This window comes from Geospiza fortis, unplaced genomic scaffold, assembly GCF_000277835.1.
Source record: "Geospiza fortis unplaced genomic scaffold, GeoFor_1.0 scaffold112, whole genome shotgun sequence".
NCBI lineage: Eukaryota > Metazoa > Chordata > Aves > Passeriformes > Thraupidae > Geospiza > Geospiza fortis.
Window position 1 is genome coordinate 26,731,268 of NW_005054298.1, and position 19,041 is coordinate 26,750,308.

The 19,041-nt window shown below is 40.7% G+C and overlaps 1 protein-coding gene across 1 annotated transcript in view; it reads left to right on the forward strand.

Annotated features, from left to right (window-relative positions):
• The window catches only part of HECW2 (HECT, C2 and WW domain containing E3 ubiquitin protein ligase 2), a 114,270-nt gene extending 98,098 nt beyond the window's left edge, over positions 1-16,172 (forward strand). Inside the window, exons 26-28 of the mRNA XM_005415962.2 lie at positions 236-321; positions 1,672-1,784; positions 7,285-16,172. Coding sequence (XP_005416019.1) covers positions 236-321; positions 1,672-1,784; positions 7,285-7,396 — 311 coding nt within the window. The 3' untranslated portion in view covers positions 7,397-16,172. The remainder of the gene's footprint in view (positions 1-235; positions 322-1,671; positions 1,785-7,284) is intronic.
• Positions 16,173-19,041: the final 2,869 nt, after the last annotated feature.

Sequence of the window (19,041 nt, forward strand, 5' to 3'; positions counted from 1 at the left end):
AAGAAAGGATTGCACAAGGGATCTCACTTCTTTTTGTCATAGTACATTCATTCTCTGCCTTTAGGATTTCTAAGCATTTCAGGAGTATTTGCCTCTCACCTTCTGCCATTTGATGCAATTGGATAAAGAATATGGCATTATTGTGACTAGGGCCAAACCAGGAAAAGCTTACTAACTATTCCCTCAACCACTTTCATAGCACCTGAAAGTATAAAGGCTCCTGTTGTTTTAACAGGTTATCATGACAATCACATTGTAATTCGGTGGTTCTGGGCTGCTGTGGAAAGGTTCAACAATGAACAACGTCTAAGACTTCTACAGGTAAGAAATCAGCTGATCTGTGTAAAAATAATTAAAATTTGATTCTAAAATAGCCCCATCCTGGTTTAGGATACCCGGAAATTATGGTGATGTTTACTAGGGGGAATACCCTGAGTCAGAAGTTAAATGTAATAATTTCAAGTGACAGAAGCTCACAGCTATTTTTATAGATTTCTAAGTTTAGAATTACATTTAAGATACAATGAGGGATGTCAATAATCCTTACTATTGTTTGATTAAAAGTACTTTAAGACTGCTAAAGATAAGAAAGGAAAACTGTGTAATTGGTTATGTCACTAGGTAGAAATGTTAATAGTATTTATACAGCTTAGGAAGGAGAAAGCTTAGATGGAAGTTCAAGGCTTCAAATTAGAAAATAATGACGGAAACCTTAAAGTCAGTCCAATTCCATTTTCACTAAACCTGCAGGTTCCAGTCACCCTGCTGCTGAAGGACAGAATATCTCAGCAGAAGAATATTTATACATGTGGGTTTACTATTGAGTTAAATTTTTAAAGTTCAGGTTACATCCATCCTGTCTGTAAAGAAACAGACAAACCTCCACTGTAAACCATACCACATTATTGGATCTGATATGAAATCTGCTGGTTTTAACAATTCAGTATTTTTATCTGATCACTGAATTATGAATTATTTGAATCTGTTTCAGTATTTTTAAAAAGCCTGTAAAAAGGCAGTGTGGAACATCTCATTTGATGGAGAAACAGAAATGTCTCCTTGTATATTCCTGTCACATCTGTTAGTCAGAAGTTTTTATAATATCTAGGTCATTACAAATTAAATAGTCTCTGATCTATCAAAAGCTACATTTGATCTGTTCATGACAGGTTGCAAATAAAACTGCTCACCAGTCAGTATTTCAGCAAATGTCAGTGGGCATATCTAACCTTCAGAATTTTGTCCTTTTCTTACAGTAGTTAATTGTGGTTTATAAAGCAAAGGAAATCCATATAGCTGAAAGGGCATAACACAAAGCCACCAGATATTACTGTTTTGTATTAGTTCCTTTTTATGCAGGAAACAGCAGCAAAAAACTCACTTAGGCTTAAGTCTGAGTAACTGGATACTGATAGTGTGTTATTCTACAATATTTATGCAGCAGAAAACCTTTGGAGGAAATTAATCTGCTAAGTTGCCTCTTCTAGAGCCCAGCCAGGAAATGGTCTGTTTGCCCTCAGCTCCATGTAAAGCAGCATTTATTGCTTGTGCCTCACGAATTTCCTTGCTTTGCAAATGCTTTTCCAAAAGTGTCTGGGCTGTGGTGGGTGTGCTGCTGTGTCCCCCCAGCCCCTGTGTGCAGCCTGTGCTGATGGGTGTTTGTGCTGCCAGTTTGTCACAGGCACATCCAGCATTCCCTACGAAGGCTTTGCCTCCCTCCGGGGCAGCAACGGGCCCAGGCGCTTCTGCGTGGAGAAGTGGGGGAAGATCACTGCTCTTCCAAGGTACAGCTCTGGGGGCTTCACAGGGCCACTCTCTGGGGTAACACATCACCAGCTGGACAAACATTAACAAGCTTTCACTGAATATGCAAATATAGCTTCCCTCACATGCAAATTTCCTTCCCTGTTGATGCAGTGTCCGATGCATCCGTTTTGGTTTGAACTCAGTTTTGTTCTCTTAAGCTGGACAAGGCAGTGTAACTGTGGCTGACATCCATATTGTAGTGTTTTTCTCACAGAAAATTATCTTAAAATGATAAATACTTCTGACTTACTTTATTACATTTGATGAAATGTGCAAGTATTTACTCACTGAACATGCAGTTCACAAGTTAGGAGCAAAAATGAATATGAATTAAAATGAAATAGCTCTTGTGACTATGACTGACTGAAAGCTACTATCATATTTTTTGCATCAGACAGAGGCTTTACAGTATAATTTAGTGATACAATTTTTATGCTTGGTCTGATGTTGAGGGTTAAATACTGAAGAAGCAAGCTGTGAATGCAGAATAGGTGGGAGGGAGTAATTTCACTTGAGAAGCATCAAGAGAGACAAGAAAAGGTGAGGATTTCAAAGAGAACAAGTAAGATCAATTGAAATAGGTGAAGAGGGTAAAGGAACAGTATCAGAGTCCAAGACATGAAAGCAGGACTTGAGATGTACAAGCCCTTGCAATTTATATTGGGTAGGGCAGGTTTAGAGGAGTAGGATGAAAAGATTAAAAAAAAAAACTTTCCAGTTTTTGGAGTGGAAAAAAGAGTTCTCTTCAAAGGTCCATGGTAACAATGCCAGGACTAGACTAATAATGTGAATGATGAAAAAACCACTTTCAGCTTGGTTTCTTTATTGACAAAACATGACAGGTTCTTGTCTTTACTGTGATGAGACTGATAGCTGGGAGATTTTCTTTCACCCAGTTCTGTGATTGTGCAGCCTCTAGAATGGGTTAGGAGTGGTTAGACACAGATTAGTGTTTGGAGTGTGGGCAGCCTGACTCTGCTTAATCAGACTTTAGCTTTAGTATGCTGTGTACAGCCTCTGGAGGTGGCTTTGGGCTGGGCTGATCTATGGAGGGAGCTCAACCCTAATCGTAAATCCACTCCTCATAAACAAGGTGCCTCAGGAATAACTTGCATTCAGAGTCTCATCTTAGACACAGGGTGGCTGTCAGAGACACTCAGAGTCTCTCTGACCAACAACCTGTAGGTTTTCCCTCCAGCACAAGGTCAGAGGCAGAAATGTCTCTTGGGCTGGCTGCAGCCATCAGAACTGCATGGAGAAGGTCATGGACACAGAAGTGGTGCTGTGAAATCCACAGGCACAGCGGGTGGCCTTTAAACAGAGCCATCTTTCCTGTTTACAGCACAAATGAGAGCCAGGCAACTGAGGATTAAAGGAATCCAAATCCTGAAAATTGCTATTTCATATCAAATGTCATCTGGGGCCCTAGGAATATCTTGTAGCCCAATAAGTCTCCTTTGATTATGTTTGATTATGATTGGCCTATGGACTAGCTTTGGTTCTGTTTAAAAAGTAAAAGCTGTGACTTTTTAAAGAATAATTTATGACTTCAAAATTCAAGGTTTGGGTTTTTTTTTTTTTCTGTGAGTTTAAGTCAGAAAAGAGATTGCATGATTTTTTCCATATATTTTCTGAAGCTGAAATTCCTGGTGCTTGCAACCAGAGCTTGGAAAAGGTCAGGACCTGCCAGAACAGGATGTTCAGAATGTCCTCTGGAAAGGTTATGCGGAACCCTGGTTGTGATAAATTGCAGAATAAAACTGCTTCCAAAAGTGCAATATGGAGAAACATGTTGAGAATCTTTGCTGTCATAGGCTGTTCAACAAGTGTAGGGGAAATGCCAGCTCCTCACATTTAAGAGATTGTATCATTTATTGAAATTTCACTTACCTCACTTTCCCTTGGTTAGCAAACATTTGAATTTTGTCTCTCTGGATCATTTTTACCATACAAATGTGAGAATTAAAATAAAAACAACTGTGTGTGACAAACACCTGCAGCCATCATGAGCAAGCAGTTCCTGGTATTCACACATGGTAAACCTTGATCTCATAAAAAATGAAACCTCTTCCATGTTAGTGCTGAGATGGGTTAAGCCCCAAGCCATGAGTGCTGTTTGCATTTTTACATGTGTAAAAATGCAAACAGTGGATGCAGTGCAGCTTCAGCCTGGGTCTCAGCAGCCTCTGAGACTCCCTGTGCAAACACCAGGTACTGCTGGCTTGGAGGTAACACATCAGTAACTACAACCCCGAGTAGCAGCTCTCAAGAGGTTTCCAAACAAGCCCAGCATGTGTAAACACATCGCTGGATCTGCTGGAACGCTGCCCTAGGTCTCTGTGACTCTTACTGATTCTCTGATAACTAAAGCTTTTATGTTGAGGCACCATCACTCACTCCTAGCAGTGTTGTACTTTGCAAATTGCCCTCTTAGCAGGAGTGCCTGTGAAATTTGATAGTGCTCGGCGCTAGGGTGGCAAAAATGAGGATTTAACAGGTCAGTGGACTTTGTTTCTTCCTCAGTTTCTAAAAACATTACTGCAGTGCTGAAAACACATAAGAATATCCATCCCCATCTCTTTTTCCTTGTCTGAGACACAAAGGGCAGCTAGGATAGTCACTTAGGTATGTGACTGTGGCCCGAGCAGCCGTGAATGTAAACACAAAAGTTTTCACTAGATGTTTGCCCAGTTCCCACTGTTCTGACTGCTGTGTAATCAGCTCTGCTGAATCCAAACAGTGAGATTTCTGTGAGGCACATGTCAGGTTGCCCAGCTTGCATTGCTGTCTTTGACACTAACTAGGTAGCATGTAAAATGCCCTGGAAAAGTTGATTATTATGGGTCTGGCTTAACTATTGCTACCCCAGTGCCACTTCTACTTCCTTCTTTTACACTGTGTTGCAGATTAGACTAAACTAGGGGAAGGGACCAGTACTCTTTCTATTCACTCCCATGCTGAGAAATCGGTTCCAGGTTCCTTGCTGTACATTATTTATTCATTCATGTGATGATTCACTTGGAAATTATATTTGTGTCTGACTACTGCATTTTAATCCTAAATCATTCTCTTTTACTATGGTAATCAAAATGAAGGAGGATTTCATTGGGAATCTGGGAACCTAGACTTTAGGAACCAAGATGGGTTTTTATGTTGTTGTAAGATGTGAGCCTAGGAAGATGAACAGTCAGTGCCCATGTGATTTGAAATGTTGGAATGGGAAGATACTACCCAGAAGGGAAAAACCACGTTTGTCTCAAGAACTTAGGAAGTTGTGTGCTGGGGTTAGAAAAGCTTGCATCGCCTCAGAAGACAAAGGTCTTGTTTTTGTCTTTTTTAATTACTTGGTTTTCCACAGTAAGTGATTCCATTTTCAAAATTGCCCTCAAAATAAGATAAAACTCAGTTCTCTTAATAAATGTAAACAACATGCCAGCTTACTATTAAACCAGTTCATAATGAATCCCTTGCTAATTATATACTGTGTCTTTTATAATTTGTGGTTTTACAGCCCACACAGCATGATCCATAGTTCTAATGAGTGGCTGTCAGCCCCATGGAGCAGAAGCATGTGGTTAGGCTCTTAATTGCCTAAGACTCTTCAGCACTCTACATTGAATTCAAGGGATCACCGAGTTCCAGTTGCTACTGGTCTTAAATTGGTCTCTTTCTTCATAAGAGACTATGTTCAATTTTTTTAAGTACTCTGCAGGACATGGAACAATCTAATCTGTATCACAGATATTATTTTATAAGATTTTTGGAAAGGCAAAGGAGGAGTAAAAAGAAAGCTTTCCTCCAGGAGCCTTAGAGAGGTGCCTGGGTAGAAAAATTTTGGAATATGGAGTGGGGAAATGCCATCTCTGCTACACAGCATGTACCAGCAGTGTTCTTCTAAGAGTACTGGATTTGGGGAGGGTGCTAAAGGCAATGTTTTTTTAAGTGATTGCATATTTGGTGTTTGGACTGTGTTTATAAAAATGGTGTGACCTTGCGTGCTGTGTATACATATCTTCAGCCTGATATTTTTATGACACTACAAGGCAGTAACTGAGTGGGTGTTTCAGCTTCAATGAGTTCCAGTTTGTAATGGACTCAGGTTTTTTAACAAGTGAGATTAACCCACTTCACTCCATGTTCCATTCCTATAGCTGTGAGCTGAGAGGCACTTAAAGTAGCAATTAATGAATTTGCTCACATGGAAGGCAGTACTTTCTGGCTCAGAGGAAGTCTGTACAGGTCTGTGGTAGACAGCTGGATTTCTGGGACTGGGTAGGTTAGATGAGGAGTTCCATTTGCTGTGAGGAGGGAGCTTGTTCAGTCCTTCCATTAACATGTTACATATTTATGCATAATACAGAGCATACTGATGAAGGGCAGGGCACTGCACGAAGAGTTTGGTTTTCAGCTGGATTGAATTTAAATAAATAATTCTATGATGTATTTTATTGCAAAAGATTGAAGTATTTGTAAACAGAGACATGCTAAAATTCAAAAATCAATCTAAAGTGAGGCTTTGTTACAAAGCTTTAGAGCAGAAGAGATGCCTCTTCCAGTTTCTCTTTGCATCATTTCATCCTCAAGATCCCATCACATTAATAGTTACATTGTCTATTTCATTAGAGCAGGCTCATCCGCCTCAGTGTTTTAGAAAGTACCATCCTTAGCATGCCCTGAGGTCAGGCAATGATATCCATGGTTCCACAATGAAGAGAAACCTTTGTTGTCTTCCTTTTCATTCCCTGGAAGAGGATTTGAGAGACAGTTCCAAGTGTGTCAACAAACTTGAGGTAGATGGACTTCAAAAACTGAGAAATAAATTGCATGGTCACACGCTTCAGAAAGCAGGGCAACCTCTAGCAACCAGGTTTGTGCATGGTTTTTTTGTAATTCCAAAAGCTGCTGGCCTCTAGGGCAGGTATGTCCATTGGGAATATCAGCACAAGCAGTATGCCTCAACAACACCATCCACATACCTAGGAACTGTAGAAGGAAGAGCATTTAATTTATCTGTCTTTTACCACTGTAGGAGTGTTTCCTGCAGATCTGGAGATGTGTGGAAATATCTTATCATTACAAATACAGTATTCAAGTATCATCCATACAGAAAAGAAAGGCTGCATCTTAGAAGACACATTTAAAGCCAAGATTTCAGACCAGACTCTGACTTGTACCATGCCAAATCATTCTTTTTTTTTTCTCATGCACATTTGATGGATAAAATTTATCCCATGCCTTTTGGACTGTCAATATGTTTCTAAAGAGCTTCATAAATGCTTCTTACTGGCTTATTTTAATGAGAAGAAAGTAGATTAAACCTCACTACCTGTTCAATTGGAAAACATCATTTGACAGAACAAAGTCTTCCAAAAGAAAACTATCTGCCCATCTCTATTCAAGCACATACCAATCTGTGTGTTCTCTTTTGAACTTTTCAAATAATGCACTTCTTTACCTCCTCTCTCTTTTTCCCCTCAGGGCTCACACTTGTTTCAATCGTCTGGACCTTCCCCCTTACCCATCATTCTCTATGTTATATGAAAAACTGTTGACAGCAGTAGAAGAGACAAGTACTTTTGGACTTGAGTGATACACAAACCACAGTGCCCAGCTCATTGGACTTTTGTGGATCTGTCTTCTCAAGGAATGAATGAACTTTTGTAATGGATTCCCTAGAGGAAAATTGTTTCATGGTGCAATTCAAATAATGAGGTTCCACGAAGGAGATTGTGAAGCAATTAAAAAGCATTGTGGTAGTGGCAGAATTCTCAACAGTGAAACTAGAGTGTGCCTGGTGTGCAGGGAAAGCCAAGTCTTGCAGTCCATGGGGTTTTGGGATGGCTACACTTCTTAAGTTTATGTTCTGAGCAAACCAGAAACGTGATGCCATGTTGTGATCCATCTGGCTACTGCAAAACTGACATGTACCCAAGGACTGGATTCCATCAAAGTTGTTCAATTGAAAATTCAAGTCAAAATGTGAAATCATTCAATTCAGTCCCTTACCCACCCAGTAAATTATCAAAAAAGCATACAACTGAACTTTTATAATTATTTTTTTTTAATTCATGAAGGTACATTACTTTATGCCATATGTTATAACAGCATATCCAACACTTGCTTTACCTAAGACTACGAGTGCCTGCATGGGGAACACCATAGAGCTCGAGTTCCTGAGGCAGAAGTGAGTTGGAGGGAAAATCAGCAACAAAGGATGTAACAACGGCTTGTGCATTGAGGAGGTTTGTGGAAATGCATTTGCCAGTGGTGTGTATGACAAAATATGAGCTGTTACAATGAACTTATTAACTTAATAAGACTGATTTTATGCTTTATACTGCATGGAAACTATTTTAAGAAGAAACTAGCAATTTATCACAGCATATCAGGAAAAAAACCCTAACACAGTGACTTCTGTTTATTTTTATAGGTTCATTATATTATGTTTCTTAGAGTGTAAACAGGAAACAAGCAAACAAAAGTGTTATTTCTGTTTTGTCACTTTCCATGCTTGAACAGACATTCTGCTAGTGTTTATTCTTTGAGCACTCTCCAGGGAAAAAAATGCCTTTTATTTTTATAAGAGTAAAAAGACTCCCGAAAATATTTTGCACTGAATGTACCAAAGTTGAAGGGACATTATAATCTGACTGATAGCAAATTGCATCACTATCAAATATCTATAAAAATGCTTAGGAACCAGGCTTTCTTCACAGTGCCATGTCTATAGATACCAGGACTGTGCACATAAGTAATAATTTTATAATACTATATGTGATATTGTAATATGCATTTATTTTAAATGCATCTGGGTCATTTTTCATGCATTGGATAACTTAATGCAGTGGAATTTAATACAGATATTTCATATGCTCCCCACAACTTTTTATTTGTACAGCACTGTAAAACACTAGCTCATTTGGAAAACCATGAATAACTTCTTTAAGGTGAGCCACTGGTCATAAAGCCACTGTCCTGTATCAGTGAACACCTACAAGATGTAAACTGTTCGTAGTGTCCAAGCTTGCATTTTCACTGATAAATAGTTTTCTTATCCAATGTTATTTGAAGCAGTTTCTATGGCATATCAAACACTGCATGGACACCGATTTCTTTATGCTTAATTTTGCTGAAATACACGAGGCTTGCTCGCTTCTATTTTTTGGTACTTTTCCTCCAGATGGTCTTGTGGAACACTTGTGTAGCTGTGCCCCATTTCTCGCACAGCTGCTGTCACACGCTGCATCCACCACATTTTCAAATGGCAGGAGTTGCACTTGGACACTGGATGACAAGAACACGAATCCAGCTCTGTGCTAGCCCTTTGGTAGTGCTGCAGCACAGCAAGCTCTGTTCTGTGGGGAAAGTAGCTTTTGAAGTAACCTTCTCACTTTGGAGGCTCTTGAAGGGGCGTCTGAGGGAGGTGTCCTGCTTGTTCTGGTGGGAGGTTTGTTCCAGCAGAGGCGAGCGTCCCTGGAGATGTCGTCAGCAGAGACTGCCAGTCACCCTCCGAGGCAAAGGCAGCTGCAGCTGTGGTGGTGACTGAGAAAACCCTTCAGACTTACTGAGGAAATGGCACATGTGCAAAGGAAAAGCAAAATCAGTGCGAAAGCATTCTTTTATTTCAAGGATAATTGAGCTTCTGCATGACATCTGGGACTCTCTTAAGTAACTTAGGTTTTCTTAGGCTACTTCTGGCTGGTATGAAGTAGCAAAGAAAAATCCAAACACATCACCCTGTTTCTACATGTATATTTATCAGTCTTTGCTAAGATTGCATGTCACAGGTCCTAATACACATCTCTCTTCAGAACATGAATGAGCAGTAGGCAAACTGACTTTTCAGCAGGTCACTCCAGCATGGCTCATGTTTCATGGGATCCATTCACTGAGTAGCTAAAATTCTGGCACTCAGAGCAGAATGCAACTTCTGATTGGTTGAGGGACTACAGAATTTTCATTTTACAATACTGTGTTATCTGTGGTCTTAAAAAAGAGATTTCCCAGGTGGAAACTGTATCTACAAGTTTTGAACCAGATACTCTTTGGAATGAAAAGTTTAAATATTTGGCACAAAGTAAGTTTATACTAGTTTGCCTTTTAAGTTATGCTTTTGTACAAAACTAAAACAATAAATGCATCTTGTCAATTTTTATTTAAATATATCTACTGCACCCATTTGTTCTGTATTTATGCATGTAAAAATAATTGAAATCAGCCATGATAATCCAATATTCTGTGAAGATGTGACAGGGTCACGACTGGGGCAGCTGTCAGTTAGAAAATAGATAAATTAAAAAAACATCCAGAGTCTTTGTAGCACTAAAGCCAAGAGAGACTAAAGAGAAGTTGCTGCTTCCTCCTTTGCTGCCAACATCCCCTGGGGGACTCCACAAAAGCTCTGTGGGAAGGTTGAGGTGTCAGCTGGGTACAGCTGCCTGTGCTGCCTCGAGCACTTGGCTCTTTGTGACGTGTAAGGGATGCTGCTGCTCTAAGGGATTAACAAGGAGGGAGTAGAGGAGAGGAAGCCTGAGCTTAGTCAGATACCCACATCTCCTGGCAACTGCTTGGAATGTTCTCCCTTTGGTTTTGGAAGCCATTCCCATTTAATGTGTCCCAAGGGAAAGCCAGCTTTCATGTCCTGCAGCTTGGCTGCAGCAGGCGACCACAATGCTATTGCTTATGACACAGTGTAGCAGGGATGAGGGTCCACACAGAGCGAGGCTGGGGAGCCTTTCCAAAGCTCTCTAACTCCTAGGAGCTTTTCCAGATGGTGCTAAGGAGCTTTGCATTTAGGAAGGAAAAAAGTGGACAGAAGAATCCCTTCAGCCAATGACAACTGATACTAACTTAACCCACAGCATCTTCATCACACAGAGGCTGGCAGGGGACGTCCCTGCAGGAATTGAAGTGAGGTGCCCATGTTTCCTGCTCTGCTGGGAAGTGGAGCCACACATCACCGGCCAAAAAGCAGCTCCCAGGTCACTGCCGCCGGGGCAGGCTGGCAGCAGAGTGGCCTCTGTGCCCCACATGCCAGGGCAGGCCCCTCTGCCCAGGTCCCAGCATCCCAGCCCAGCAGAGGTGTGCTTTGCTCACCTGGCACTGCTGGCAGTCAGGTTATAGCCAGAACACTCCTAAATACACCACAAAAGCTTGGAATCAATGAAGTTGTGCAGTGGGGCACCTGCTGTAGCAGTCACCCGCTGAGTCTGCAGGCCAGCAGCAGTGAGGGGAGTGGTGCCTTTGCCCACAGCAGCAGGGCACAGCCATCTGCCACCTCTGTCACACCGCCAGCAGCACCTGGCAGGGCAGGACAGGAGAGCCTTTCAATCCAGACCTTCTTCCCCACCCGCTCCCTGCCTGCTTTTTTCCTTGGTATTCATCAAATATTTGCCTCCTTTTGCTTTTAAACATAATTTTCATTATCCTGTACTGACCTTACCATGAAAAATGCTAACATGGCTTAGAGAGTAAGTGGGGTGAGCTCTTGTGCGTTCCCAGGCAAAGCTGCTCAGGGGCACCACATGAGCTGCACATGGCAGCAGGCAGCTCCGGGGCACGGGGGGCGGGGAATAGCTGTAATCTGCGGGGAACCGAAAATCTGGGCAGCAGTGCCCTGGCAGGACATCACACAGAGCTTCTGGTAGGAGCTGGACTGGCAGAGCACCCAACGGGTAGTTTGCTCAGTTTAAAATTATAGGAAACAGAAGAGGTTTGTGGTTTCTTATATATTTTGAATCCTTTAAAAAAAGTTTTAAAAAAAAAATTCCTTCTGGAGCATTTGCAATGGTATCATCTGGTTGTTAAATGTAATCTCAGCAGTATTAATTGCAGATGTTTACTGAGTTTCTGCAGTGGTAGCTGCAGAGTTTTATGGAGCTGCTTGGAGCAGGCTGTCTCTGGACTGAGGGAATTCCTGTTCACATCAGGGAAACTTCATCAGCTGTGTTTGAATGGCCAGTGTAAGTTCACTTCCCATAGCATAACGCAAGTTACTTCTTTTCAGTGAATGAAACTTATCTGCATTTAATTATACTAATAGTGCTGGTTTTCCTGCCACTTTTTATGTAGAGGGTTAATATATTCCTGTTAGCACTAATGGGAATTGAGCAGAAGGTTGATCTCCAGTCATAAGATTGCAGATGTAGCTTTCATCTATCTACTGTTGTTTCCCCTTCTTATCCCTTTCTCTCTGGGCAAGCAATTGAACTCCAAGCAAATTTTCAGAAAAATTACTCAAAGCTGGCTTCTTAAACTGTTTGTGTTTTGGCTCAATTATGTGCTATAAAGCAGAACTGCAGAAATGCTATGGGTTGACTGGCTCATCAGTTTAAGTAGAAAATTCTTTACGATTTTGTTAGTGCAACCATAGTGGCTGCTGTTGGACTAATTTAACCTTTTGCCTAAATATTTTACAATAAAAAATTTTTGAAGGATGAATTTGAAATTACTTGTTTGCTGGAAAACTAAATATATGTTAGGTAAATAGCAGAGGAAAAGAATAACTTTACTGTAAAGGCAGTATAACCCACTTCAGTTAGCAGTATGCAGAATTACAATGCTGACCCTCCAAACACAGAATTTTCACAATGAAAGATGGTTTATATTTTGCATGTCTTCCAAATAGACCATGAACTTCACAGTGCTTTTGTTCAGCTTTAGACTGACTAATTTTGGTATTAGGCTACTACTATTTGGGATGTTCATTGCTGTGAAATGTTTTTTACTTAAACATTTGTAGTATTTTTACTAAATATTTTCCTTTCGGACTTTACTTCATAGGTTTTGCTCAGAGCCATATTATGCTGTAGGTATTTTAAGGGAAAATCATGATTATTTGATAATTCTGTTTTGTATGACTGACCTTCTGGCCACTGTTTAGAAAGGTTCCTCCTGATTTTTGGTAAAAGATGACATTCAAGGACTCCTGGAATGGTTACAATCCATTGAAGTGTCTGTATGTATTCTAAATGCATTTAAAAATACCTCCTGAGGACTATGTGAAATAGTTGCTACACTCATTAATTAGCCCCTTTCTAAGTCAGTATTTCAAAATTTGAACTTGTTTCCTTTCAGATTACATTGGAGAATAATTACACAAAAATTTTAACTAGAGATGTATTCTGACAAATTTTTCAAAGCTATGATGGATGTGAAAGGGAGCCAAGCTACGCTGCTCTCAATTCTTTCACCTGTTAAAAAACTTCAGAATAATGAAACTTTATCTTTTGGGTTTCAGTTGTTTCTTGTTTTCAGAACTTTGAGAAGCTTCTCATTCAGCCCGTGTTAGAAAAAGCCTTGCCTACTTGGAGGCTTTTGTTAAGCACTCAGCAGGTATATTGTTCAACTAATTTAACATCCCTTTGTGCTAATATCAATTAGCTTTTAAATGTATAGACCTACAGAGCTCCACAGGACTCTGGTCTCCCTTATTCTGGGCTGCCTTCCAAAGCCATCCATCCTGTCCCTTTTGATTGCACATAATCCTGCAATCACTCAGAGACAATTGCTGACCACCTACACTGACTGGAGCTGTACTGTCACAGTAAGACTCTGGGATTGGGTTTACTTTCAAAAGCAGCTCCCTCAGTCCAGAGTCGACAAGATGACTGTTACTCTGACATCAAGACTGAGCTGTTCAATAAAAACAGTCATAAAAGTGGTTTTGAAAATAGTTGATTAGATATCCACAGGTAAAATGTCTTTTGGTTTTGGTTTGCAAAATTGATGAGGCAGGGGATTTTGCTTGCAATATTTTTTATTGCCAGAATCTGTGGGCCCCATGGGCTGCCCCAGGCTGTTGGGCAGGTGGGTGCAGAGCCTTTGCAGTGAGGCAGGTGATGCTGATCCAGAAACCACAGCAGCAGGAGATCTGTTCCCGCAGTGAGCACTGTGCCTTCCACAGCTGGAGGCTTTCTCATGCAGCCCTTGAGCTGGATTTTTCCCAAAAGCTCGTTGTATCTCTGATGCCTGCTACTTGCAATACAAGCAGCTCGTGAAACACTCCACTGACTATTCAACATCTTCCATTTTAAAAGAGGATTACGTTTTTCATAGTTAGAAATGCCCATCCGGCAGTATAAGGTCAATAGAAGAGGATTTTGCTGAGACATCATATTTGATTGCCATGCTGACGGCAGTCAGATGTTGGAGCTCACTAATTTTAAAGTCGATTACTGTATGAATAAGAAAATAAATCTGGGAAGCCTCATAAATAATTCTAAGCAGGAATTTAATTGTAGGTGCTGTAATGATAAGACAGGGCAGTTCCACGCAGCATACAAGATACAGCTGTGGAGGAGGGCTGGAGTGAGCACAAGGCTGAGAGAAGGCACAGGAAGAGCACTGCACTTCGAGGGTAGGGAGCAGGACAGTGAGCTGTGGTGAGCCCTGGGATATAAAACAGGACACTTCCTGCTTGAAAATTAGGCTATGATAAGGCACCTAGGAAAAAATGACTGTTCATCCTGAAATACATTGGTGTTACTGCAACTGCAGGACATGCTTTAACTGATTATTAGCTTTTGAAAATCTAAGTACACAATCAGAAAATTTACTTTTATGTGGTTTGGCTTCTTTGTTTTGTTTTATTTGGACTGGGTTGTTTTTTTATTTGGGCTGTTTTCAGGAAAACGAAGGCTTCTAAATAGAGTGGTGTCTTCAGGAAAACGAAGGCTTCTAAATAGAGTGGTGTCTGGAAGTGGTCATTTGTTTGTACAAGTAATGACTGTTTATTATTATCTGCATTTGGCAAAGGATACCACTTCTGATAAAAGGTTAAATCATCAGAACCAGTGGTGACTTTCCTCTTCAATGTGATGGGCCAAATACCTAATGTTTAGCTGTGTCAAAATGCAGATTTTGGGTTTTTTTAAGATACTTGATATTTGCATTATGTTTGTGTAAGAACAATGCATTTTGACAAAGACAAGGATTTTGATGTGGCATTTCCAAAGCTTACTTAGGGTAATACTTAGAATTTTCTCAATGACCTAGGTAGTTTTACCCAAGTAGATGCAAGTCTTGATTCCATTCACACTCTAATGACATTATCAAAAAAATACTGTGTAAGAGGGTGGGAGGGTTTCATGATGGGTTTCTGTATCTAAAAGCTGACCTGTTTTTTTTACCTGAAAGATAAGACTATTGAATGATTGAATATGAGAGTCAGGAGAGGAATTCCTTGTGAGTTTTCTTCTGCAACATGGTCACTGAGACGGTAGGAGTTTTATATAAACTTGAAGTCCTAAATGAGAAGACAAACTCCCATGTTGAACCATACTGGTTCAATAGTTCCATTCAGCGGGACATTTTTCTGCAATGAGTCTGCAACACTCAGGAGACTGCTGTTTATTATCAGCATTGCAGGGAGGAGGAGAATTATGATAATATTAACTACATAAATCACATGTGGAGGATGCTTTTTCTTTGCACGCTGTTTTTCCTGGGAATGACGTAGCCTTGAGGGCATCCATGAATCCTGATCAGCAAGGCTGCTTTTTGAACAATTGACTGAACATTTGTACTTGTAAGGGCTGGTACAGTATGGAAAGGGAGATCTTTGGAGGAGAAGAAGGTAATGAGGGATGTGGTGTGGAATACTGCTACCCCCAAGTCAGTTGATGTTCCTGCCCTTGCTAGGTTACAGTTTGGGTTTTTCAGCATGTTTGAAAGTGTGTAGAGTTTTACAAGTTTTTGTAGTGGGGATGCAGGCATCCAGAATCTAACAGGATTATAGGTGCATCTTCCTCATTTTTGACAATTACTTGATATAATTTTATACCAAGTTCTTTGTTTTTAAAGAATTTCAGGCACTGAGAATATGGAGTGCATATTTATTTCTAAGCTTTAAGTAGAACACGGTGTATTTTTTAATCCTTTCCATACTTTTCAGTTAAGTGTTCACAAGACTGTATATCAAATACAATTCCAAGTTTTTCTATCTTTCTACAAGCCAATTTAAGTTTCATCTGAATTTGGTACATGACTTTCACAAAACACTAAATGGGGAATACCTGCTTCAAGCATTAAGATGGTTTCCCTCCTTTTCCCTATTTACATTGCATTACATTTCAGGATTTTTTTCTTCGAGGCAGAGAGAAGAGATAGAAAATGTGTTGAGTGTGTTACAGGGGCACACAATGTGTGTCATTGTGCCTGGCTTCAAGGAATGTACTATAATGTTTGACTGCTCACAAATTTACATAATTTGAATACAGGACTGTTGTGTTGTATTCCCTGTTACTCAAAAACATTTGGGGAAAAGAATTTTCTGTGTATAATTTTATTTTCATACTGATCTCTATTTTGTTTAAGACCATGTTTCATCATGAAATCACTTAATTAAAATAAATCTTCTTACAAAATCTGCTTTGTAAAACATCTCTTTTATTGTGCCTCTGAATATGCTGTAATGTCCTTTTTGAAGTGAGTACCTTTAGAGCATTCTCTCTTTTTGCAGCATTTAAAAACCTTTAGAGAAACCACAAGATACTCTTTCTGACATCTCCTTTGCTAAGTGATTTCTGGTGGCCTGTGGAGTCTGGCATATTACAAATCATGATTTTGGAAGTGGGAAAATTAAGGATTCTGCAGCCATATGCAACATATTTTGAATAAAAGCTGCATATGAAAAAAACCCTATGACAAACAAAGCACCAGATATCACAGCAAACACGTTGGAGAGGCCCAGGCTTTGTGGAAGACCCTCTGCTTTTGAATGGAGCATCAGAGCTGGCAGCAAAATATTTCCTAGCAGTGGCTGAAACACAGGAAAGGTCTCTTTTTCACAGGGAAATGTGTTCTGTTGTCTTTAATAAAGTCAGTGGCCCCCACCAAATATTTCCTTCTACTTCTCTAAGAGATGGTAGTGGTTAGAGTGAGAGAAAGTGGTCTTTAACCAGCTCTTCAGCAAGGGTTCTCCCCACCAGGACACAGCCCGAGGAGAATGGCTAAATGGCAACTTGTCACTTCTCCTGTGTGTTACACAAACTGTTTGGAGAACCTGACAGCGAAGTGACATTTCCATTTTTAAAAAACTTTTTCTAGAAGGTGATTTTGCATTCTCTTGCTGCTACTCAAGATGTGGTGGCAGCTAACCCGAGTCATTGAAGGAGAGCTGCTGTGGGAGGAGGTGAGGCTTTGGGACCGGAGCCCTTTCAGAATCTCTTCTCTGACATTCTTGATGTCAGACTCATGAGGTATTTTCATCCAGGTCACTGATAACTGATGCCACGTAGTGCACAATCACTCACTTTCCCTCGGTGTAAACACTGCAGTTGGCCTGGAGCTCGTGCTGGGTGACACTGAGGCAGCTGGGGGGAATCCAGAGACTTCCCACTGCACTGAGCATTGCCTTGTGTGAGAAGGTGGTGCAGAGATTTTAGCATGGGGGGAATCAGATTTTTTTCAAATGACCTATATTAAATAAAAACGAGCTGGAGAAGGCTCAGACACACTGCTTAATGTCGTGTGCTTGTCCACACTCAGTGACACAGTTCTCTGCTGAGAAGGGTAGGTGCCATCTCTTCAAACATCATGACTTGTGCTGAAACCAGCATTCCTTGAGGCAGCAGAGCTTTTTCCACAAGGCTGGCTGCCTGGAACACCTGTGCCTCTGATCACCGGGGGCTGTGCATCGCAGCTCTGCCAAACAGCTGCTCATCAAGTGGGAATCGTTCTTTCCATGAAAGGTGAAAGCCTCTACAGGCTGAAAAGAGCCAGCTTTGTAATGGACTGATAATCAAGGTAAGCCAGAGAAGAAGTAACTAAGAAAGGGAGTTATGAAGCTAACACCTTTAATTGCTATTTTTTAATGACCCCACAGACCAGGTATATACATTAGGAATAATAATAGTTCGTGATCCTGTACTGTTGTGACCTTCAGCCTACCCATTCCCCCTCCTCCACCTTTGTTTGTCCTTCTCAGTTGTGGTGTATCTAAGTAAAATTCCAAAGTCCTCAGGGTGGAGTCCTGTCAATTATACCCTTCTCTAAGTGCCATTCATGTTTCCATGGCATTATAGAAACAGATAACCAAGAGTACAATAACATGCATGTCATGAAGCATTTTTGGTATTTACTTGGTTTTCAAAACTTAAAGGGAGAGTAGAGCAAATCCTGAAGAGCATCAGTAGAGACAAAAAAGCAGCTAAGGAGACAAACATAAGCACTGTCATTTACTTCTTGGCACCACGTGCTATAATAACCTAAAACATCTTAATTGTGGCCATCATTTAAATTTACTCTGTGGCCCATTTGGTATGTTTGGAACGCTGCCTGCTTTTCATACTGCACAAAGAGCACTTCTCAACAAAACCAGTCCTGTCCACATGTTGTATTTTTATTTGACAGATATATTTGAAATCATGTTATAATCAAGAAAGGGTATGATCTGGAACCCTGCAGAGATGGTGGAACTCTGTGGGAGAGAGTAAAGATTTTGGACTGCTTTTGTCAAAAATATCCACAGCTCAAAGTGCTAAAAAGCCAGATGGAAGTTGGAGCAAGCAGGAGTTACACGTTTTCAGTAGGTACCTCAGCGTGCCAGCTACATGGTGTGACATATTCTAGACTCTTCAAGAATGCTTTCTGCTTTCTTATCTTCATTTACTTTACTTTCATCTTAATGCAAGCCTTGCTGTGACTGCATGACTTAGGCACTGTAATAAACACAGCAATTACCCATTTCACTGGTAGCGCCATGGCACAAACAGAATTAACCCAGAAACTCTACTGGTGCACTGCTGAAATTAAATACACAGCTCTTAAACTCTTATGCTACGTTACTATTACCGCCTTTGTGACAAATGTATTATAAAACGGATGTTTGCAAATTTCTTGCTCGTTGGATTGCTTCAGAGGAAATCAATTTGACAAACAAATTGCAACTATTTTAGAACTCTTTCTGACTTCAACTTATTTCTGAACCATCATGCTTTAGGCTATTTTGAGTCTTTGAAACCACAGGTTGGAGTCTTTTAACTTTTTTTTTTCCCTGTGGGCTTCTCAGGAGGCTCTGAAGACCCTGTTTCCACTTGCATGAATGACTAAGAGATTGTCAAACACGCTCCGTGCGAGCCGTGTACTTATAAAGGAGGACTGAAAGCGCTCTGTTCCCGGCAGCTCTCGGTGAGAACAGGTTTATGGCTCGGTTTTTAACTGGACTGGGCCGGTGCTGCGGTCTCGGAGCCTTCGCGGCTGCCTCACTCGCACAGCGGCGGCGGGGCCCGCACG